The 24347-nt window shown below is 46.7% G+C and overlaps 1 protein-coding gene and 2 non-coding genes across 3 annotated transcripts in view; 1 reads left to right on the forward strand and 2 right to left on the reverse strand.

The window, feature by feature from the left end:
- Positions 1 to 24347, reverse strand: part of LOC144149198 (tetratricopeptide repeat protein 8-like) — a 142790-nt gene that overhangs the window by 104402 nt on the left and 14041 nt on the right. Inside the window, exons 2-4 of the mRNA XM_077680731.1 lie at positions 19342 to 19563; positions 15256 to 15396; positions 13715 to 13915 (exon numbers count right to left, since the gene is read on the reverse strand). Of these exons, the coding sequence (XP_077536857.1) occupies positions 13715 to 13915; positions 15256 to 15396; positions 19342 to 19563 (564 nt within the window). The remainder of the gene's footprint in view (positions 1 to 13714; positions 13916 to 15255; positions 15397 to 19341; positions 19564 to 24347) is intronic.
- Positions 4146 to 4239, reverse strand: Trnay-gua (transfer RNA tyrosine (anticodon GUA)). Its single transcript has 2 exons — positions 4203 to 4239; positions 4146 to 4181 (listed from the first exon to the last, which is right to left on the reverse strand). It is a non-coding gene; the product is annotated as a tRNA-Tyr (tRNA).
- Positions 7002 to 7099, forward strand: Trnay-gua (transfer RNA tyrosine (anticodon GUA)). Its single transcript has 2 exons — positions 7002 to 7038; positions 7064 to 7099. It is a non-coding gene; the product is annotated as a tRNA-Tyr (tRNA).

The raw sequence follows: 24347 nt of genomic DNA on the forward strand, positions 1-24347 counted from the left end.
GGCATGAGGCATGAGGCATGTGAGGCATGCGTGAGGCATGTGAGCGTATGAGGCATGTGAATTATTTTATTTACAATCTTTAGTCTAAAGACGATAGTCTTTCTTGGGCTTCTTAAACCCGAAACTTTGGGTCTGGCTTTCTGTCCGTCTTTCTGCCTGTGTGTCTTTCTGTCTGTCCCTCAATCGGGCCTTCCGGCCGAAAGTTAGAAAGAATACTTGAACGAGAGGCTTATATAGGCAAAAATTTTCCGAACCACTTAATATAAAAAAAACGCACCCCAAACTTGTCAACATTGTTCAGGAAAAAGAAAACATTAGGCCTATTTGAGGCAATATATCAATACAGAAATGGTATTTGCATTGTTCTTATCAATATACGTAGTTGCTTTGCGATGGAAATAAAAAAAATACGCGTTCAAAATAATGTTTTTGACCGAAAAATACAAAAAGCGCTTTTGCGCCCATGGCTTGCGTCTCGTGGCAGCATTTCAAGAAGCCCCACAGTACCGAAATGTTCCAGTAAGTGGTGCGCAAGCAGTAGAATGCGGGAAATTTGAATTGACTGGCGCATACGTCCACCGTGTTTATCGTGGGAGTAAGTTTGAAGTCTGGGCTAGTTGGTTCGACATGACTCAAGCTACAGCGCAGAAGAAACGCACATAAGTACCCTCGTTTCTTTCTTGTCCTTGCGTGTGTGTGTTTTTCTGCGCTCTAGCTTGAGTTATCGTGGGAGTAGACGTGGGAGCGGAAAAGCGTGGCAGGTTGGTGGTGCAGAGAAGAGAGTCATTTCCGCGGAAGCGGCAGCACAAGACTATTGTCTTTGGACATTTGCCGCAAAGCGACCAGGTAGGCGGACAATCTTTAGTAAGCGAACAACACCGTTAGAACCCAACGAAACACGCGTTATCTCGATCTGCGTGACCGCCACATCTCTCCGCTGCCGCGGAGGAACTCTAGCTGCAGTGAAGGGAACTTACGACCCACCGACTGAGACCGCTGTGGCCGCTCAATATAAGAAAAAAATATTTTCTCACCTAAACCAAAAAGTACTCCGATAAAACCTTCTAGAATAGATGCATCTTGTACACCCCTTTAAATGAGCCGAAAACTTTGTTTTTACATGGACCTTGTGAGACGCACTGGCACCTGTTAATGAGCTGTATCAAGAGAGTGCCGCTCTTTTTCTGTCAACTGGATTTTTTTTACCGCGCTCTGTACGTTATTTTTTTCAATTTTTTCTTTCATAACGTAGGTTTTTGTCACCGCCGCGACATTCATATTGCTGTAAGCGACAAAACAGATTCCCCCCCCCCACCCCCCAAAGAACCGGTTACGAGGACAAACAATGTATCGACAGGATCGACCACGATTTTTTGTAGCATAACCGGAGGTGGTCCAGCGTAGTGTCCGGGTTGTTTGAACTGGCATGACCCAAAAACAAACAAAAATTCCCTAAATATCAGGAGCCGCACACTGCCTTGTACCTGTACAAAAACACGTAACTGGCACAGTTGAGACATTTATTTGTTGTAACTTGTTTTAACGTACATTGTTAGTAAAAACATACACTCGCTCCTCTCTGTAATGCTTCGGCCCTGATAGTTTATAAATAAATATAAATAAAAATACCCTAACGAAACAAAACGACTCCTTATTTTTCCCAATATAGCCCAACGGGAGCTAAAAATGACAAAAAGTCACCGAATGTAGCGCCTCATGGCCAAGTATAGCTATAAAATCAAAGCCCCTACCTTGGAAGACCAGCTCGTCCTGATCTCCAGGGGCCAGGCAGCCGAGGAAGCATATGGGTCCCGTGAAGAGGGAACCACCCCATCTGGCACGTAGTCGCAGCATTTTTTTTTTATTGGCTCAATAAAGTTGTTGTCTCTATCTCTCCTTAAGAGTAAAGTTGTACGCAACCTTAGTCAAAGTACAAAATTCGAGCTGCTTCAACCGTGTCAGAATGGTGCAGTCGCGTAGACGTCGGCTTCATCACGCGAGGAACCCAGGTTCGATTTCGACTACGGGAGGCTTTTCGTTTTCTTAAAATGGCCATGAAGACAGAATACAGGTTTGTTTTATTCTAAAGATGATTTCGTGTTTTATAGTGCCCCCAGCACTTGTCCGGATGCAAACGATGTTTTATTCACCGAGAAATTAATCATTTCAAGTTAAAACTTTGATTTTCCCGCTAAATCGTGTGTTTTAACGGTCTACAATGACATCACAGGAGCCGACCGCTCTGCAGCCGATTCCGAAGATTTCTTTACCGTTAGTGAACCTAGATGGCGCCACCATACCGCGGAAAGCCGTTTTGCCTTAGGTTTGTTTTTGGTAGTATTTAATTAAACCTGGCTTGTTTTTGTTCAGGGAGAAAATAATCGCTTCATAAGACACAGTGCTCGCTCGACAAATATGGTCACGTAAGAGGTCATTGCTTGCGTCAATCGGCCAGTGTCGTCTGAAACAACCCCAAAGCCCCGCAGTCCTGTGCGGCTAAACCAAGCATAGTAGGCGCAGTACCAACAGCTGGACGCATCGTTACCTCTATGTTTACGTGTGCTTTCGTAACTTCCACTGTTTGTCTCACCATTCTGAGTACTTTAAAAAGAATGTGCACTAAATTTAGGCGCAAATAGCGCGTCAGGGAAGCTTATAAGCCCTGCCTAAGTTGCGTTTGCTTTTGCCGGCCTCCGCCAATCGCAGGGCTGGCTGGTATGATATCATAGGTTCTGTTGCGGGAAATGAGCTAGTTGGTCGCAAAGCCATTCCTTTTTTTTAAGTGCGAATGCACTTCTTAAGCGAGCCTGAAGCGTCCGCCGCCGTCCGCATAGCAACAGCTGCGGGTGCGCGCGCTCCTCGTCTTCCTTGGCAACGGGGGGAGATGGGCGCGCGCTGCCTAGCCGCTGACATGGCACATACCCACGTGGGGGATTGGCCAGGAATCTCCTCGTCTTCCTTGGCAACGGGGGGAGATGGGCGCGCGCTGCCTGGCCGCTGACATGGCACATACCCACGTGGGGGATTGGCCAGGAATCGGGCGTGAGAAGGGCTAATGCACCCGCTTAAAGGAGTACTGACACGAAATTTCAAAGCTGAGATCCGCTCTAGCAATCAAGTACAACGACAACACAAATAGGTGTCTGTGAATAAATGCATCTTTCTTTCTTTGTAGTTGTGTGTGTGTGTGTGTGTGACCTCTCTTTCGCGAACATTACCGAACCGCGCAAATTCAACTCGTGCATTCGCACTTTCACATTCTTCCCCTCGGGGAAATGCGGGGAATTTTTCTAATTATAGCTTATTTGAGCGAAGTGTAAGTTAAATGTGGTGTCAGTATGATTCTAACGAGGCAATCTTTTGAGTGAACTAAACTTGTGTTTTGTCTTCATGGCCCCTTTAAGGCTCTTGATGTGCCTTCGCTTATCATCATCACCATTTTGTGAAATCCACTGTGTAAAGTTAAATTTTCTTCAGTGCGTTTTCTCTGACGACCCACGCCATCAGTGAAGCATAGAAAGCTTTGCTATAAAAAATACAATATGAAATAGCAGAGATCTCTCTAGACCTGCACCCTGACGTGATTACCTCCAAAACAAAGAAAAAAATGAACACACGAACTACCCGAGAAAACGTAAGGTTTGCGGAACGGAGAAGCCGTGTAAGAATGCTCACGAATTAAAAGACGATTAGCCGGATACATGTGCACTTTTTTATATTTCTTAACAAATAGGAAACAACATGAAGATATGCTTGCCCCACGGCTTGGTGATCCGGTAGTTACTAGGTGATCCGAGGTCAAAGCAACAGTTCTCTGTTTTCCAGCTGTGGGACGTAATCTGAGGAGGGTTTGGGCGTTCGAACCCCCTCGAAATTTTTTTCCAGGCAGCGTGTTCCTGCGGGTAATAGTCTGCCCTTCAGACAACTTCACATAACCCATAGCCTCCTCTGAAAAATATTTCCGGATGTGGCCCTGGTGACGGAGACGGGCGGCAGACGACTCCCTTATCTGTAAGCACAGCTGGTAGTTTCAGTTTCAGCAAGCGCTGCACTCATTGGGATATCATGTGAATACTCAGCGTGTGCGGTTTTACCATCTCGCAATGTATGTGCTTTATGCGAGCTCAACAAAGAAAAAAAAGAAGTCCGTCGAGCCGGATTCGAACCAGCGACCTATGGATATCTGTACCACAGGAAAACCTCTACAGTCCACCGCTCTACCAACTGAGCTATCGACGGAACGAGTTCGCTGTAACGGTCGGCTCGCCTGGACAATAGCCGCTCGCAGGTGACCCAGAAATTATTGCGAGGCGGCGGACGTTCCGCGAAACTCGTTCAGCCGACGTCCTCTTTGCAGGCGCGGCAAGTACATTTGGCGTGCACTTATTTTCCTACATCTTTGCCACTTTTACTCACGAATGCCCCCACCCCCTATGTAACTTGTACACTGTAAAATAATTTACACCCTTGATGATGTAAATCAGAGTCTATAACTAACACCCTTACACCCTAGAGAAAAAAACAAAAGAAACCATTAAAGGTGCTTTATCGTTTATAACCCCCTTACACCCTGGCAAAAACACATGGATACCACCGTTTTACAGAGCATTTCATCGTTAATTACACCCTTGCCGAGGGTGTTTTTCTATTTTTGATAGGCTGTAAGGGTGTTAGTTATGTACAAAAAGGGAGTAAATCAATTTACAGTGTAGTGTTTGAATTAACTCTAATTTGTATATTTTGTATACCCTATAAAAGGACTTACACACTTTGCCTGTAGCTGACACCCTCACACCCTATCAAAAAACAAAAAAACACCCTTTGCATTGGTGTAAAGAAAGATTAAACACTCTTTAAAAGGGTGTATTCTTGTGTTCTTGCTAAGGTATAAGGTTGTTACAAACGAAAAAAACACCCGTAAGGGGGTTTTTCTTTGCTTTTTTTGCTGGGTGTAAGGGTGGTAGTTATAGACAGGGTGTAAATTATTTTACACTGTATGAAGACCCCCGCCCTCGCCCTCTTCGCTGAATCAATGCTGGCTTTTTCATTCTGAGAATTACGCTCAAGCTACACCAAACCTGTTCGCTTGGGTAAGAGTGTATATGCACTGGTATTTATTTCTCAAGCAAAGATTAGTGACATATTCTTTAGCACCATTTTTCAAACCAGTTGACTGGTCCTTACGCCTGCCTGTCGCCACCGCTTACGTCCTAACACGGTGCTGGAAATGTGTTTAATCGGGCAAAGGTAGGGCGAAGGCGTTTCTGGGATAACCAGGACGGGGGAATCCAAAATGAATCATTGCGCACGTAAAGACGGAAGAAAATGCACGTTCATGTGGACCTTATAAACAGACAAACAGCTAAGAGAATTACGAGGGCATTTAAGCAGTCCTTATGATGTACGGATTGCGAAGGATTTATAGCGCGCAATAGGCAAATTTTTCCCCTCATGGTATTAGTATATTGTTGTGGTTGTTGTTTCTGAGTATTGGCGCATTCCCAATCAGGAGATCGGCCAAACATAAGTGGTCAGGGAAAAAGAAAAAGGTTTTTGTATTTCTGTCAACATCAACAGACGAACACCTTTAGGCAACCAACCAACCAACCAACCAACCAACAAACACCCTCCCCGTGATATTGCTGCATTCGTTAAACCCAAGTTATTTAATGCTGCTGTTCACGATAGGGCTGTAGAACCTTGCTTTTAGCAAATGGACGTGTTTTCGATGAACACTTTCGATCTTATTGTGGTGTGTGCGTGTAATTTGGGCCATTGTATATCAATGTATTTTGTGTTTATGCCGCTACTTTTTTTTTTATTCGGCTAGATTTTTTACCCCACTCTCCTGTTCAAAGTATTACAGTGAGGATACACATTCACGAATAAAAAATTAATAACGATACGGTAGTCGAAAAAAATAATTTAAAGGGATTTGAAAGTTGTTTTTTATGCTTTAGGTAGGGAAATGAGAAAGGAAATAATAGGCATAAAATAAAACAAAACCAAAAGGTGCAAAAATGTGTACAATGGAAGACATTTTATGAGGTTACATCACACCGAGTTGCATATGTAAATCTATTAGAATTTTCAGTGAAGCGCAGGAGGGCAGAGCAAACATCCCGGCGCCAGAACCCCGTTTCTGAAGCCCCTCATGATGGAAGAGTCCGCATTTATCGCATAATGGTGGGCCTCCTCGATTTATTCGTGGACAGTCCTCGGGCTGTCCGAGGACTGCCCTCAAACCGGAGGTGTTACAGAATACATGAAAAATCGACAGCCGGATCGCGCTCGTTTTGTCGTTTACAACACCCTTACACCCTAGCAAAAACACAAGTATACACCCTGTTAAAGTGCATTTTATTGTTAGTTACACCCTTTCAAAGGGTGTTTTATAGGGTGCAAGGGGTTAGTTATAGAAAAAGGGTGTAAATTATTTTACAATGTCAGAGGGTATTTTCTGTTTACTTTGCTAGTGTGCAAAGGGGTTAATTTTACTCCCTAAAAGGGTGTTTCCTTGTGTTTTTGCTTGGGTGAAAGGGTGCTAAGAAAACTCACCTTACGGGTGTAATTCATTTTCCAGCATGGGAATCTCTAACGGACATCGAAATAACGTTTTCTCTTTTACGCCTCAGTCAGAAAAGCAGCGGCCGCGAACCGTACCCGCAACAATTACGACTCAGCCGCTCAAGTGACGGGCTTTTATTGATTGCATCCTGCGAGAGACGCAGCGCGGTTACGTGAGCTGGGCGTCGTACGATATACAAGAAAGAAAGGTCGTTGTAGTGCGCGCTGCGTAACTTCCCGCCGACCACCGTCCCGCGGACAAGGAAAAATATAAGCACATGCCGCCAAATGTATTTTGTATTGAAAGCGCCTGCGCATACAACGAGGACTGTGGCTGAACGAGTTTTGAGGAGAGTGCGCAGCACGCCCCCTCGCATTTATTTCTAGGTCACCTGCGAGAGGCTATTGTCCAGCCGAGTCGGCGTAATTCCGTTCCGTCGATAGCTCAGTTGGTAGAGCGGTGGACTGTAGAGGCTTCCCGGAAGATGGTGCAGACATCCATAGGTCGCTGGTTCGAATCCGGCTCGACGGAGTGTTCTTTTTTTTTTCCTATTTTTCGTCTTATGTTGAATTTACAGAAAGCATAAACCTTGCCAGATAGACCAAGCCTACATGCTGAGCGTCAGGCATGATAGTTTGCTGAGTGCAGCGTTTACTGAAACTCTCGGCTGCGTTTACAGATAACGTAGTTCTTCGCCGCGCGTCTGCACCGCTACCGAAAGTTGCGCCACAGCTGGAAAACAGATAACCGTTGCTTTCGTCCTCGGAACGCCGAGTGGTACAGATTGCCAAGCCATGAGGCAAGTTTCTTGACGTTTTGCAAGACTCAACAAGAAAAAAAAAAGTCTTTAGGAAAAAACAACTAGTTTAGACCGCTCGTTGATGGTGCTAGGAGGTAAGCACGTCAGCGCGATGTAATACGCACTGGCACGCACTCGCTTTTGATAGAAGTGCTTGAATGCACTTCCGTATGTCTGTGTGGGTGGCAAAACAGTCTTCCTCGTCGCCCAGGACGATAGCACTATCGCGTTCCAAGCCTAAAGGCGTGACTTAAGCGTCCTGTTTGCTTTTTTTGCCGCACTGACGGCGACCGTACGCAAAAACGCACCACAGGAAAGCCAACCTTATACAAAGGGAAGGCACACGATGATGATGGGTTTCCACCTATAGGCACACCAATAGTCTCAAGAGTAAAGAAATGAATCCCGTGGTCGGAATCGAACCCTGGGTCCCTCGTGCTATGTAGGCGATGGCAAACCAATCGCTCCATTCTGACACTGTCCAAGTAATTTGGATTTTGGACTCTGACTTTCACTCAGCCTGGGTTGAACGACAGAAAGCTTCGCGTTTTAGCTATCTTTGTCTTAAACAGCTTTGAGATATTTTTGTTTTGATATTTTAATTTTCTGCTTTGCTTGAACAAGAAATCTACATTAACACTAATATAATGAATAAATATCTTAGCTTCCCTCATTACACAGTACAAGGTGATACAAGGCATTGTGCATTTAGAGCTTTTTGAAGATTTTTTTATGTCGCTGTTGTTTCAGTTTTTTGTTTTTATGTTCATCGCGTGAAGGTGGCGAATTAGATGGAGTTTGTATTTTCGTTAGTTCAGTTGTCGTTTCGTTTAAGCGTTTCGTACTTTCTTGTATGTTTTTTATTTTCTATCGACAAATAACCAAATTTACATTATTATAACGATTAAGTGCGTGAACCTTGTCACTAATGCATTTTTGTGTGAGTAGGTTTTTCTAGTAGTTTTGTATCTCTATTTTTGTTTCATTTCGTTTTTTTTTCAATTCTGTTTTATACGCGGGAAAGCAGTATGCAGTAGTCTCGGGATTATTCAAACTTCCGGTTAATTCAAACACACTTCACACTTTTGTTCGGACAGCTATGTTTTCAACGTATTTTAAAAAGCTGCTTAATACAAACTGCTCCACTCAGTAAATTCGGTTAATTCGTACATTTTGCCGGTCCTTGCCGGAAAATATCTGCTGCATTGGCCGCTTCTGGCTGCACATTCGCATCCTCATATCACTAACAGTCCCAAATATATCCGGTCACCTGAATACACGTGTCAAAGACAAAAGTGCTGACATCAAAAACTCAGTTTTGAACTCTCATGGAAAGACAAAGCAGTCATCTATTCGTGATCTTTTTTTAGCTGTGAATAGCTCTTCAGTATTATGTGTGCATGTTATACTATTAAACATGGGCGATTGTTTCATTAAAACTCAAGTTGGTATTTTGCCCCGAGTCATATCTATCGCAACTTCTGATAATTCAAACAAAATCCAGGAGTCCCTTCAAGTTTGAATTATCGCGAACGTGCTCTATTAGATAAATATCAGTGGCTCGTCATTTCGTTAGTATCGAGCCAGATAGTCGGGAACAAGGTGAAAAGGACTATAAGACGTCGCTTCAAACTTTACACATGGCAAGCAGCGTTGAGACAACTGTTGTTTCCAATCGGACCACGCTGAATTCATGTTTGTATAGGTATTGACACCTCTGGCACCCCCCCTGGTGGGGAAACCAGTTTTACAGCGACGCTCTATATGACTAGAATCCCGGGTTTCCCTTCGGAGGCAACGATTTGCTCAGGACCGCTCCACCACTCTTCCTCGCCACCACCGTTGCCTCTTTCACAAGTTGATGATGGTTGGATGTTTATGGCGCAAGGCCAACTGGGGCAAAGAGCGCCAGGACAATAGTCATATATGAGGGGTGAAACCTTAAACACTACGAAAAGTCAGCAAAAACAAAAGTAAAATCACAAAACGACAATGAGCATGGCTGGTGTATAGGGCCAGGGAGTGATCACGCGTGGTATGAAATGAGGTCTAAAAATTGAACTTCTTCTAAATATTTAAAAACGCACTTGATAGAAAACATGGGATCGTCAGAGAGGAAAAACGCTGCGTGTAGTGGGACATGTAGTCTGTATAGCTGTGGGAAGTGTTTGCGTCGTGTTGTGTGAAGTGCGTTGCATTGAATGAGTATGTGAACTACAGATAGGGCCTCTCCACACCTGCCACACTGGGGTCTTGAGGACCCGGTGAGGAGATACGAGTGTGTGACATGTGTGTGCCCTATCCGTAGCCTAGCAAGGGCAACTTCTGTGTATCTGTTGCGTGTGTCAGTGGTGTATGGTCCCAAGCGTGGTTTTATAACGTGTAACTTGTTATCTGTTTGTTCACTCCAGTGTGTTTGCCATCTGTTGCGAAGTTGGTGTCTGATGTGTGGCTTCATGTCTGTGTATGGCACTGTTGCTACGTCCATTGTATTCAAGAGTGTAGCTGCAGTGGCCATTCGATCTGCGGTTTCGTTCCCGGCAATTCCAGAGTGCCCTGGAACCCAACAGAAGGTTATTTGAAGGTTTGATGCATATGCAGACATGATAGCCTTAAAAACATGATTGATGACAAAGTTTTTAGAATGCTTTCCTGATGCAAGTGCTTGTACAACGCTAAGAAAGTCCGTGTACACGATGGATTTTAGGATTTGATGTTGGACTATGTGATTTATTACCATTAAAATACCGTATGCTTCTGCTGTGAATATACTGCTACAAAGGTTCATTATTTTACTGACGTTAAAGTTTGGCCCATGCGCAGCACAAGCCACAGCAGTTGCAGTCTTGGACGCATCGCTGTAAAACTCTTCACAGCGGTACTTATGCTGCACAAACAAGAAATGCTGCAGAATCGCACTCCTTGGTGACCTGTTCTTGCTAAACTGCATAAAAGACAGGTCACATGACACAGGGCGGAGATGCCATGGTGGAATTGAATCAATGATGGGCGTCTTGTGAATGCCTGAAAACGAGACTTCTAGCTAAGAGGCTTCTTCTCGCACTCTTAGATGAAACGGCATGGAGATTGATGGACGATTTAAAAAGAGTTGCTGTGAAGATGCATCATTAATGGTCGGAGTAAAAGGATGATTTGTCATAGACATGATTTTTGAGGCATATAAAACGTCCATGTACACCCTCTGGTGATCTAGGGACCATTTATTGCATTCTACATAGAGACTTTGGACAGGGCTAGTGCGAAAAGCACCGCATGCGAGGCGTAGCCCTAAATGCAGCACCGGGTCCAGCATTTTTAGTGCCGTTTTTGTTGCGCACCCATATACAACACTGCCGTAGTCCAAGCGGGATCCCACTAGGGCGCTATAAACCCGCAGAAGGAGTTGCCTGTCTGCACCATACGACTGGTGGGAGAGAACTTTGAGAATATTCATAGTTTTTAGGCATTTTTGCTTAAGATGTTTCAAGTGTGGAACAAATGTTAGCTTGTTATCGAATATTATGCCTAAAAACTTGTGCTCCTTTTTAACAGGAACTGAAACGCCATTCAGAGTAATATCTGGGTCCGGATGGATGCCGCGCTTTTTGGAGAACACAACACAAGAACTTTTCCCTGGATTGAGTTTAAAACCATTCTTGTCTGCCCAGCTGGCAAGTTTTTTAACACCAAGCTGGACCTGACGTTCACAGATTGACATATTACAAGATTTAAAGGATATCTGTACGTCGTCTACATACATAGAGTAAGAAATGGTAGGTGGCAATGCCTTCCCAAGATAGTTCATTTTAATTATAAAAAGAGTACAGCTTAGAACTCCGCCTTGCGGCACGCCATTTTCTTGCACATGAATCCCTGACAGTGCGCTACCAACTCTCACGCGAAACGTTCTGTGGGACAGATAACTAGCCAGAGTGTTGAGCATATGGCCCGAAACACCGAAAGACTTCAGGTCACTCAGGATCCCGTAGCGCCAAGCGGTGTCGTAGGCCTTCTCGAGGTCGAAAAACACAGTCACGACATACTGTTTATGCACGAAGGCATCCTTAATGTACGATTCAAGAGCTACGAGTTGATCATTCGTGGATCGACCCGCCCTGAAGCCTGCCTGGCAGCTCTCGAGAAGACCGTTGTACTCAAGGAAACACACGAGCCTGCGGTTTATCATCTTCTCGAAGAGCTTGCACAGGCAGCTCGTCAAGGCAATAGGACGGTAACTTGAGGGGGACGATGGGTCCTTTCCCTCCTTCAGGAAAGCTACAACTATAGCCTCCTTCCAAGAGTTTGGAATGTGCCCCGAAAGCCAAATCTTGTTATAGAGGTGTAAGAGTGTTAGAAGAGTGTCTGCGTGCAGGTGTTGTATCATTGTGTATGTGATGTTGTCTGGGCCTGGAGCTGAGGGTTTACACGCGCTCAGAGCAGCCCTCAGCTCATGTAGTGAAAACAGAGAGGTGTAAGAAGTCTGTGATTTGTTGTTATCGTGTAGGGACTTCTTTTCACAAGAGGCTTTATGTTTCAGGAAAGTGTTCGTGTAGTGTGCTGAACTGGACACGTGTTGGAAGTGTTGTGCGAGTGTGTCAGCCTGGTCTTCCAGAGTGTCCCCTGTTGTACTGACCAGGGGCAGGCTGTGTGTCTGTTGTCCTTTGAGTTTGCGTATACGTGTCCATACTTTCCGTGTGTCTGTGTAGGAGTTTATTGATGTTATGAATGTACGCCAACTCTCTCGTTTTGCCTCTCGGCGCACACGTTTTCCTAATGCCTTCGCCCGTTTGAACAAGAGGAGGTTTCCCGACGTGGGGTACCGACGAAGGGAACCCCACACCTTGTTCTGGGCCTCTCGCGCCAGCCTACAGTCCTCATTCCACCACGGCCTCCGCTGGTTGCGCGGGGCACCAGAGGCGTGGGGAATGGACTTTTCGGCGGCGTCGAGGATGTGCGCCGTGAGGAGTTGGGTAGCTTCTTCAACGTGTAGGTGTCCTATGGATGTGTGGTGTAGTTTGGATGTCTCTGTAAATGTATTCCAGTTAGCTCGTGCTTCATTGAACCTATTATGGGAAGATGAACTGCTTGGGCCTTTACCTATATATGTAAGTGAGGTGGGGAAGTGGTCACTGCCATATGGGTCAGTTCCCGCACCCCACTTGAGAAGAGGAAAGAGAACTGCGGAGCCAATAGCCAAATCAAGACATGAGTATGTGTTGTGACCTATGTTATGGTATGTAGGCTGTTTGCTGTTGAAAAGGCATGCTCCAGAGGATGTAAGAAACCTCTCTATCAGGCGACCCCGGGCATCCGTACGAGAAGAGCCCCAAAGAGAATTGTGAGCATTAAGGTCGCTTGTTAGAATGTACGGTTCGGGCAGCTGGTCAACCAGCGCCTCGAAGTCAGAGCTCAAAAGTGTCAGAAAGCCTCGAAAGCCTCAAAAAGCCTCGAATTCAGAGCTCTTTCACAAGTTGCGCAGTGGGCTGATAACGGCTCTATAGCGCCGTAATCAGCAGTTGCACTTTTAACTCGCTACGGGACGGACGCGTGTCGTTCGCTCGGAGTAAGAAGAGGGGGAATTGAAGGAGCGTCGGCGCACACGGAAGTGCGAATGGGGGCGAAAAAAAGAAATGGCGCTGCCGCAGAACGTGCGGCCGTTGTCGTTGCTGCCCCAAGTCCCACCTCGTCGAGTAGCTGAAAATCCCTCCCGGATGAAGGGCAACTTACCCGCTTGAAACGGCGATGTGAGCTAATAATGATAATATATAAATTTACTATAGTAAAGCCCACCATAGTTACAGCTTCACTGGCTTCCATCCTCCCAGAGTGGGAGGGCTCTGATTTTGTTTTTTTTTTTTTGCCACCCGGATGACGTGGATGAAAATGTATTTTTGGTTTCATGTTCCTGAGCAATGACTGACAACATCGTCTCCGCAATTGAAATATTCTTGAAGGTTTTGATTGTATAGTTTTTCAGGATGTCTTTCTTTGTGATAGCAGCGTCATCCGAATTGCCCGCAAAAAATAACTGCCTGCAGACAGCGCAAGGAAAAATAAAAATACGCAATAGTTTCTTCAAGAAAGAAAACATAGTTTCGGATTCCATCGAGATTCGGTACTAATAAACTAGCAGTTGACCCTTGGTGGTCCAATAACGATATAGTACTATCAACACCGTATGAGATGCGTCGGACCAACTCGCACCCGCGTCTGCGCATGCGTTCTCTTTACGTAGCCACGAAGCTTCGGCTTCACGGAAAGCTTCTCGTATGCCCTCAAAAAAAAAAAAAAGAGAGCTTCTCGTATACCCTTCAACATTCCGTGCACGCATGCTTGCATCCACCTACCCTTGCGAGCCACAGGTGCGCCCTGGGCAGGGGATCTCCGGCCTCGGCCGCCCGGCGGAACTGGTTCTCGGCGTCCCTGAGCATGCCCAGGCGCAGGAAGCAGCGTCCCCGCTGTAGCGCCCACCAGCCGCAGCAGTCACCGCTGCCAGAGCGGTCACCCCGCTGCTGACCGGCGCAGGCCGCGTTCGCCAGCTCCAGAGCCTGCAAATCGACCTTTCCATGCACGCACGAAATGGGAACACTATGGGCCTCTTCGATTATCAGTCCCGGATCGTCCCAGGACTGCCCGGAACACGATCCGGAGCTCGATTTTCCGTTCCGGTGTATTTCTAAGGGACCTTCGGAGCGAAGGCAGTACCCGGACTGCCCGCGGACTGTCCAGGACTGGTACATCGAGAAGGCCTTCTGCTTCCCTAACTTCATGCAGCGCTGGCAAAGCTCGGGCACTCGTCAACCAACGCGATGATCAAGCAATCATGGAAGCGGAACGGACGTACCGTGACGTAGCTCAGAGCCACACTTGTTTCAATGAAGAGGCTAGCAACGATCTCAGGACTGCTCTTTATTGCGCATTGTGGTCAATGGCTCTGTACACTCTGCACACCTGTACACGCCGTACGCCATCTCTGCACCTACCCACCCGGATATTAGCTCTTCCTGAAGAACAGGTAGACCACACAAGTAACAGCGTGATTCTAGGAGGAGGAGGAGGAAATACTTTTATTCAGATTTCTGAACGGCCCAGAGGGCGGACCAGGGGAGTGGTTCCTTCTTCCTGGCAGCCCATATTCCGTTCGCGCCGTCTATGCTTTGTCCACCAGCTGAAGCTGGGTATAGGCAGAGAGGGGACGGGCAGCAACATCTCCCATTGCTCTTATTAGTTAGTTGACGAGAACGGAGCAGGGTGCTCTGGGCTAAAGTCGCACACCCCGATTATGCGGCGGAGTGTTCCTACGTCTGAGCGAAATTGACATCCAGCGTCGTAGCGATTCGGGTGGAGTAAGTGAAGACGCGTCGTAGAAAAATGGTACGAAGACCACAACGCATCAGGCAAACGGGTTTATGAAGATATATGAGACATTCGAATGAGGCTAACACCGGACATAGGATAATTAAGAACGTGGGGGGACGAGCTAGTTGGCATTCCATGAGAGAGAGAGAGAGAGAGAGAGAGAGAGAGAGAGAGATTATTTGTCGAGCAGAGGCTGATGTATCACGCGCCAAAATATTTAGACAAAGGACGTAAATTACTCTTTTATGTAAAGGACGTAAATAACTCTGCAGGTACTCTTTTTTAGTTTTATTTCATCATGTCTCTGTCCCTGTCATTTACGTCCTTTGTCTGGATATTTCGGCGCGTGAAAGTATTGTCGTTGGAAGTTATGAAGCATTCCACTGAGGTGGACTATTCGGATAGAAGGCAATCAGCCCCCGTTGATAACGACGATTGTGATGATGGTGGGGTGATGTGGTGGAGGTGCCGACCCATGAGGCACTGGTGACTTAGGCAAATGCGATCAGTCTTGCGCCACTACTCTCACCTGTCTCACGTCGCCCCGCTGGTGGTAGAGAAAGCGAAACAGCGGTTTGGACAGCCAGGGCTTCCCCACCCAGCTTCCGGATGCCCCCAGGCGGCCCAGTTCCTGCAGTGGGCCCACAGGTGCCGCCGTGCTGGGACGGGCCTGTGATGGAGAAAGCACGCGGCGTACATGGCCATGTGTAAGGATGCTGACCTCTTTGTCGTACCGGCATGGGGGAAGTGCCATCTCAAAGGCGCCTGGTGGGGGGGGGGGGGGGGGGGTCACATGAAATGGGTCACTTTTCCACCCCTTGCATCTTGGGGAACAGCGCAAAATAACAGGGACACAGCTAAGAAAGAAGTGAACGGGACAAGCGCTTGTCCTGTTCACTTCTTTCTTAACGCGCTATTCTCCAAGATGCAAGTGCACCAAACAGCCCAACTCGCCACCCTGCTACAGTTTTTTCCCACCCCGCTTCCTTGCAGTCACTGCAATGACAGAATTTTGGGGCAACACGGCGGTTCCCGCCTACGAGGTCTCCGGATGGCGTAACAGAGCGCTGTTGTTCACGGGTTGTCCTCGCGCCTCAATAATTAAAAGGGCCCTGCAACACTTTCTTCAACTTTTTTTTCGAAATGTTTAAATTGTTTCAGAACGTATTCAACCAACACATCCAGTAGTTATATTAAGAGGTCGCAAAGTACCTCAGCCAAAAATTACTGCTTTATGCCCATCAGATAAATTAGAAACTTGCTCAGAAGATCGTTCTCTCTTCCCCGATCTTGGCATTCTTCGACTGCTGGAATGACGTCATTACAGCGGTGTAGCGAGTATTGGCTGTCTTTCCTTCAATTGCAGCAACGACACCGTTCGATAGCCGCTTCAAACAGAAAGCTACAAAACCAAAGCAGAAACGGGAGGCGTATATGCTGCGGCGAGTAAATCCCGCAGTGCCACTCCGTGCTGTTAAGACAATGCTTCCAGACGCGAATAAAAGGATGAAAGCGTTTATCGGAAATGTTGCATAGCCCTTTTAAAGTGAGTTATGCTTGCAAGGGGCAGCGACAGTTGCGGCCACGAAGGCGCTTGAACCCTTAGCGGGCGGTGCACCCCCTGAGGGCTCAGCGGAGTGCACCGCTCACGGCTGGAAAAGCTCAGCACGGTACTGTTACGCTTCCACATCACGCTGAATGTTCACGCGAAAAGAGAACGACCATGTCACCACCCGTTCGCGGCTGCGATAGTTTTGGTACGAATGGTAGTCTAAAATATGTAAGCGAATGACTAAAGAATCGCCTCAACATTTGCTAGAGTGAGCACGTACATGCGTTCCGAACCGACGTCGGTTTATAGTATATCGCTTACCTAATTGGCCGCTTGTTCGTGCCAATGTCGAGCTTGCTCGTGTTGTTGTGACGCCATGCACGTGCGCACACAGGCAGTATTCCATTCCGGTGTTCCGAGCGGTTCTAAACGTTTTAACCGTAACAAAAAGCTGCCTAAGGGTTGCACGGTTCGGTACAGAGACATTTTTTAGAGTGCGTCGTGCATTCCATTTCCCTCTCCCTTCCCCTTTACTTTCCAGGAAACTCCTACGCGAGCCTGTGTTTATTAACTACTAGACAAACACACCGTAGCAGACTCGGTCTCGGAAGAGTAGTCACTGAATTTTGGGGCCGTGCGCACTGCCTCTTTGTTCGACTGTGCATATGTCATATGATTGAGCAAAACAATTATTCCATTCTCGCTTTTTCTCCTGATGTCCCGAAGCCCCTTGCCTCTCTGTGAAGGCTGTTCATTCATTTTGATATGTGCTCAGAACTGCCAATTGCGATATGTGTGGGGGGTTTGGATGCCGGCCGCGGCCCAAATTCCACCTTCCCTCCAGCGTATACCCTCTGTCGCGGGATGGGATGAAACTATGTTTACTCTATATGAAGGCATACAAGTTTGCAAAATACACACACCAGTATTTCGTGTTTTGAAAGTACAATTGCGTTTTAGGGGGTAAGCTCCTAAAGCCATGGGTCTGTCCATCCCTTGTGTGTCGTGGTACGTGACCGCCGCATGCTTTCGGAGATGTCGCAAAGTGGGCCGCGTTGCACGCGCAAGAACCGGCTGCAACCGGCAGCGCAAACTCGGCACCGGGAGCGCGAGCTTGTCTGTGTTCGCCAACGGAGGCGCGAGCGCACGTGCACTGCGAGGGGGAGATCACGCAAGAGATCACGCCACGAACGCAGGCAGTCGTTCTCGGAGATCGAACGAGACGCAAGGACCTTTGCTCGTTTCCTCTCGTCTTGTTCGGGCACAAGTTCGCCCTAAATAAAATTTCTTTCTTTACCGTTGTGTCCCATCCTACGTGACAAATTGTGGTGGAGGTGCGGGGTAGTCCTCGATGGCGCGGGGTCTTTCACCAGGTATGGGCCTGGGAGCATTGACTCCGAAGTCCCGTAGCCCGAGTTCCCTGTAGGGACAACGACGGTACATGTGTCCTGCCTCGCCACAGTGGTAACAGAGGGGGAGTTGATCGGGCAGCGAGTCACCGGATGTTTATTTGTACAATGTACGCACACAGTCTTACGTCTTTCTTAATGATGTAATGGGCGAACTTTCACGGGAGAGTTACGGTTACCGATGATCTCCCCCTCTCGAGCTTCGCCCCACTTATCATCATTCATTCCGTGGATATGGCGTGATTTTTTTATGTATGCAAAGCACGAGATTAAAACTGAAGAAATCGTTCATATGACCAGAGCATTGAAGGACTGTGCAATGACTTAAACAATGCATTGACGTGTTATATGGTAATTCCTCAGTCCAACGGAAAAGTTTTGTTTTGGATTCACGAATACGATTCGCAAACTATGCCCCTTAGAAGGCAGAAAAAAATATCAGGATTTGAACCCGCGACTTTCAGTAAGCGGGCGTGAGGCTTTAGTCAACTGCGCCACGAAATAACTGAAGATTGCTGGAATAACCTGTATACTACATTGAGACCCGTCACATCAATGTTTTCTATCTGATTTCAAGGATTCCTGGCTGGTTAACTAAACATTTCTTGAATTACAGCTGCGCAGTAAGGTTCCATAAAGCCCCCACCATTGCTGACCTCCAGCAACAGCACTGTTTCGGCTGCGACTGCGATTTCGTCCTGCCGGAATAGCGCTCGCCGTGATTCTGTATTACGCTTTACGCTAAAAACTTCTGTCGACATTGATTCCTTATTGCCTAATAAACCTTCCGCAACTCCTCTTCTTCCCCTTAACTGAGCTTATATTTTCTACAAGCACTGCTGTTCGCACACGAATACGCAGTTTGCGACTCCGGGCAATGAATTGTCGCCAAATCGAACGGCCGAAGAGTCGTAAGCCAAAATACGGATCGCATGTGTTGAGCTGTATGAACTTCATGGACCGTACTATGTTTATTACACTCTAGGAACTAACAGAACAAAACCGCATTCATTAAGGCAGGAATTTTGTCGAGGCGCAATTTTCGCTCCTCGATCGATTTGCGACGACCGTTCTGCCGATATGCATTGCCGGCGTCTTTGGTCCGCGAGCAAGCCCCACCACGGGGATTTTCGATGACCCGTCGCGTTCGTGTCGCCGTCGGCGGCGTGCGACAAAGCTGTCTGACAACTCGGAAGTCGGCGTCGCCATCATGTCATCGTCGTGTCGGCCTAGCCAACGCGCCTTACGAGAAGCGTGGTAATAGAGTAAAAAAGATAAACATCGATGAACACGATATCGTTAAGTGTGCTGCAGGAAGCGCTAATTAACCAACGGCGCCACCACCACCCGTCGACGCTGAGCAGACGACGCTTCTCTTCGCCGGAAATAAGAGAAAAAACCGTCCAATAGCAGGATTCCTGTTTCGTGACGCACATGGGGGCATCGATGACGTACTTGCGGTAAGATGGCGGACCCCAGAAACACGCAGGAAAAAGTGGGAACACGGCAAAAAACTTTGCAACGAAAGTCTGATCTTTCTGCTGCACGTAAAAATGTTACAGCACATATGACGTTGACCACCCAACCTAACGATTTAGTGCGCCCTAAACGCATTTCAGGACCCCTTTAAAAGCCCCGTAGAAAAGATGCTTGCCGAGGACGGACGCTGCATCGCCGTGCCGGGTCTCCCGGCGGTCTTCAGCGCCCTCTCGACGCCCGCCGTGGCCGGTGCGGCCGTGCGCGACTGGGGCCTGCGTCGGACCCCGGTCACCGGCCTGCCCTCGCGGGTCATGGGTCGGCCTGCGCCAACGGCGGTTGTCGACGAGGTCACCGGGGCTCGCAGGGAAGTGCCCGGGCGCGCGGTCTGAGCCGTCGCCTGCGAAAGTTGTAACAGCACAGTTATGCGTTTACCCGCTTTTTATTTATTTATTTATTTATTTATTTATTTATTTATTTATTTATTTATTTATTTATTTATTTATTTATTTATTTATTTATTTATTTATACTGAAATCCCCTGGAGGGATTTTAGCAGGTGGGTACAAAAGAAAAAATAAGCATATAACATCAGGCAAACAGATGGAACAATCACTCACATTTCACATTGTAGGCAGCCATATAACACAATGCGAACAACGAACCATCACTTTCGTTTTACAAGCGTACGCAAACGTAACAAAATCATACAAATGAAACATCACTCGCGATTTTTACGAAAAGAAAACGAAGCTAACACACAAGTAAAATTATTTCTCTTCTACTCCAGACCGGCAGTAAAGATTGTTTTGTGACTTGATGGTTATTTAAACTATTCCAACCTTGCACGGTTCCAGGGAAAAAAGAATATTTGAAGCAATTATTGCGGCTACGGAATGGAGTTATTGTACGATCGTGGCGTTGTCTAGGGGCGCAACCTGAAGAAAATGAAATAATTTTTCCGATGTCCATCTTGTAATGCCCATTAATTAATTGATATAGATATTTTAATCGTCATATAGGGTTTCTTTCTTAATTTGAAGGTAAGTTAGCTCTGACTAACAGTTCAGTTACCGAGGTTCGTCCATAACTGTAATATATATGAAGCGAACTGCTCTTATTTGTACTTTTTCTACGTTGTGAATGTTAATTTGAGTAAAAGTAGTAGGCGCGGGTTGTGGCTTTTTTTTTTCATTTCTCTGTATTTTACTGCCCCCAAAATAAATGGTTATGTTTCTATGTGAGCAGACAGCATTACCTGCGAAGTTGCGCCTGGTGTCGTTGAGGCTTGTCCACTCAGAGTGACCACTCAGGAGAGGGGGGGGGGGGGGGTGTTAAGGGAGGTGGACACTTAGGAGCCTTACTGAGATAAGATGGGTAGCTTGGAAGCGCTACTTTTTGTGGTCCTTGGGCAAGGACGCGATCACCCATACTGCAACCACGGACTCCCCGAATTCACGACTGACTGGCGCAGCGTTGTGTTGTGTGAAAAAAAGAAAAGAAAAAAAAAAAACAGGACATAGCGTAGCCTGCATGATGACCATTGTTTCTTTTTTTTCCTTCGCACTGACCCGAAGTTTAAATCAAGACTTCGAAGCAGCTTTGTGGTACCCCCGAAACTCTCCACCACCTACAACGAGAAAATACGGTATACTAGAAAGTTTTATCATAGCGGGTAGCATCCGCTATCGCTACGGTGGCGGGCACCGACACTCGACTGGACACTTGCGGATTCGTTCTGGTAGGGTGGATTAGTTCCGCGGGCCGTCTCTCGTCGTGCCCGCGCATTCGTTCCGCTGAGGGGCGACCTCCTCGCCCTCCCCGCGCGCGCATGCGCAGTCGGGTCCCGGAAAACCACCGCCGTAGAGTGAGCCTCCGCTAGCCGCTATGCTACAACCCTGTACTGAGACATACCCCTTCCACCTTGAGCTAACAGCAAACCGTATACTGTGAATCTGATTTTTTTTTTTTTTTGTACGGACAGCCGAGTATATATGTTTTATTGGAATGTTCGGCACGCTTAGAACCAAGGTCACGTTTTCTTCAGGACACCAAGCACTCGAGGCAGTCTACACTTACGTTAAAGGCTGTTCTATAGCAAAGCCGAGCAAGTTGGTAATGGAATAACTGGGGCATGTTTTCTAGCGCAAAAAAGACGGGAACGTGGACAAGAATACGGACGGGACAGACGCTAGATTACGTTGATTCCGCACTAACTTGCCCAACTTTCCGTACTAATTAACGTAGTCTAGCGTTTGTCCCGTCCGTATTCTTGTCCACGTTCCCGTCTTTTTTGCGCTAGAAAACATGCCCCAGTTTTATGAGTATATACTCGTCCTTTCAAACGCCAAGCTCTTAAATGTTCGTTTGTTGTTGCCTTAATGAAATATTGCTCACGCTGAAAAAAAACATAATAGCCGTAACAGTTTCCCTCCTAAACAAAGGTCACCTCTTCTTCGTACATATAGTTAATGTATTTTTTGGCCCCCTTCTTTTCACCCCCTTCATCTCATTTATCCAACCACACGGAGAAAAAGGTCTACGCAGATACAAACTTCACCAAAGCACTCTGTTTTCGTATAGACAACCAGCCAGCTCTCTCTCTCTCTCTCTCTCTCTCTCTCTCTCTCTCTCTCTCTCTCTCTCTCTCTCTCTGAAACAAAACCACATCGCGGAGATGGTTATTTTTATATCTGGCATCATGCCCTTTGAAATGGGGCCGTAAAATGTACATGGATGTTCACTTTTGCTCCTAAGATCAACCTTGCAAACTTAAACAAAACGAATAACTCTTTGGGAGTCGCGATTCGTTTACAAGACCCCAAAATTCGTAAAATCGAGTTTCGTGCTATAGGCTGTGGATCTTGTCGTCGGATTCCCACTCCTTCCATCAAACCACTCTGCTCCTACAAACATGAAAAGAAACAAAGGCGGAACAAAAAAGACCCCAAATGCTGCTATAAAAATTACCATCTCTTCCTCAAGAAAGTTAAGAGTAGCGCAAAAGCTTTGTCACATCAAAACTACGTCAAAAGCGAGTCAAAATTTTCGCCGAAAGTGCATCCAATCGATCGTCAAACGTTCAGACGCCAAATCGCGAACGAAGAACGAACCCATGCGACGATTTTTCCCGCAATAATTAAACGCATCTACGACAGGTCTAAATGTACGTAGTTTATGATACGTAGTTTATGAGACAAAGGTATTCTATTGTGCTCCCTCTTCATGATCTATGGGTGTATTGTCTTATCTAGAACTGTTACTTTTTCGAGATTTTCAAGTAACCGTTTTGACGCAATGGCAGCCCGGTTCCACGCATGCGCCGTGTGTTCAGAGATCGTATCACAGCTTTTCGGTCGACCAACCAGTCTACGGGGAAATGCATTAGTTTTTAGATGCGAAGCATCTCATGCTCGGGGCTGTGCCCCTCCCTCTCTCGTTGTCGTTGTTGTCCGCCGTCCGCACTCTACTGCACATGCGCGTCTTTACAGCCCCATCAGCGTTTGTCCACTATAAAAATAAATAGTTAGGCGGCGCCCGGTTTCGATCCCACGACTCTCTGGCAGCAACGGGAGGTACGTGGCGCTGTTCCCACTGCGCTACAAACCGAGACGGGAGCATGTGCTACGAACGCGCCTTATGTCCTTCACTCATTCAAACTACGTCAAGACGCTACTGATACAACGAAGGTACGCGAAGCTGAACGTCAACGGAAACGACGAACTGAAAACTAATGGGAACTTCAGTCGACCCCATGGCTGCTTCGCATACTACTCAGGGTTCCCCTACGGGAAGATGGTGTAATTTTTTGATAGCCCGCCATCGGTGCTGCTAAGAGCGCTTTAGCTTTAATAAAAAGTTTTTTTTTTGTTCTCGAGAGTTTTCGGGACAAATACGGGTCGTCCGCTTTCATCTTAGCCTTTGTGCGGTTCTTTCTTGCGGTAATGGCACCCTTTCAGTAGTAATTTGCTCCGCGCATGCCCCTACCGCCCTGACAAGGTAGCTTCTCCGCACAGATGCCGCGCTCCGCTATGAAGTCTGCAGCGTAGTACGCAGAACGCTTCCGCCATTTTTGCTTCCAGCAAATTCTGACAGGTTCAAACGTGTTGCACAAGTGACTACGCATTCAGTGCTTTTCCAGGCCGCCTATCCACAAAAGTGTTTGTGTTTGCTGCGACACTTTCTGTGTCGTCACACGATGTTCTAGTAGGAGTAAAACGTCTTCCATGGCCGTTAAAATTAAATCCAAGGTTTGAAAAACAAGGTTTGTTACCCTTGACTATGTGTTAATTTTGTTGATTTATTTGATCTACTGCCAATATTTCATGTACCATTGACTATGCGCTTGCTCACAGGAGGTCCCCTTTCAGCCCTTGGCTCTGGGACCTCCTTCTGTATTGTCACTCATGTATACAGAATCAACGAACAAATAAACTCTTTGACGAAATCTCTTCTGATCGGGTAAGAGGTTCATAGTGTAAAAACGTGTCGCCGACAAAAGGTTTACTAGAAAAGGCAAGAAAGACGTTTCAAGGCTTGCGTAGGGAAGCCGAAACATCTTTCTTGCCTTTTTATTAAAAGCTTTGGTCGGCGACCACAAGTTTTTAACTATAAAGGCCGTTAAGGATCCTGCAAAGACTTCAAACACGCATATTGTCTTTCAGTTCAGTCCACCAGTAAAGTGTGTATGCCGGAGATCTTTGTTGTTGCTATTATAAGAAGGAAAGGGTGTAAGAGGACGATTTTCCCGGCAACTGTCTCTCAAAGAGGGCGACTTAACTGTACCCGGGAAAGAGGAGAGGATTAAGGAGAGGGGTTAAGAAGGAGAGGGTAGCGAGATAGCGGGTGAGGAGGAGAAAAGTTCATGGAAAGACGACAAGAAGGATGGGCAAGACAATTCCATCCAAGCAGATTACGTGCTCACTGGTCATCATGCAGCGCGTTCTAGCAACCATGGCTTCCAAGGTTACAGGTTACGCATAGACATCGTCTAGAAAGTTAGCAACGACTGCGTCTGTGGCAGCGCCGCACTGCGATCGGAGAGACTCAAAACTACGTGTTCATTCCACAGCGTTTTCTTACAACTACTACTACTACTACTACTTACATACTCTGCTGTTTTATCTGATTTATCTTTTCGCCTTTCCTATTACGATGGAGAAAAATGGTGCTTTTGAAGACGAG

This window comes from Haemaphysalis longicornis, unplaced genomic scaffold (genome assembly GCF_048455015.1).
Source record: "Haemaphysalis longicornis isolate Haplotype H1 unplaced genomic scaffold, Haemaphysalis longicornis Haplotype H1 scaffold_8, whole genome shotgun sequence".
NCBI classification, from domain to species: domain Eukaryota; kingdom Metazoa; phylum Arthropoda; class Arachnida; order Ixodida; family Ixodidae; genus Haemaphysalis; species Haemaphysalis longicornis.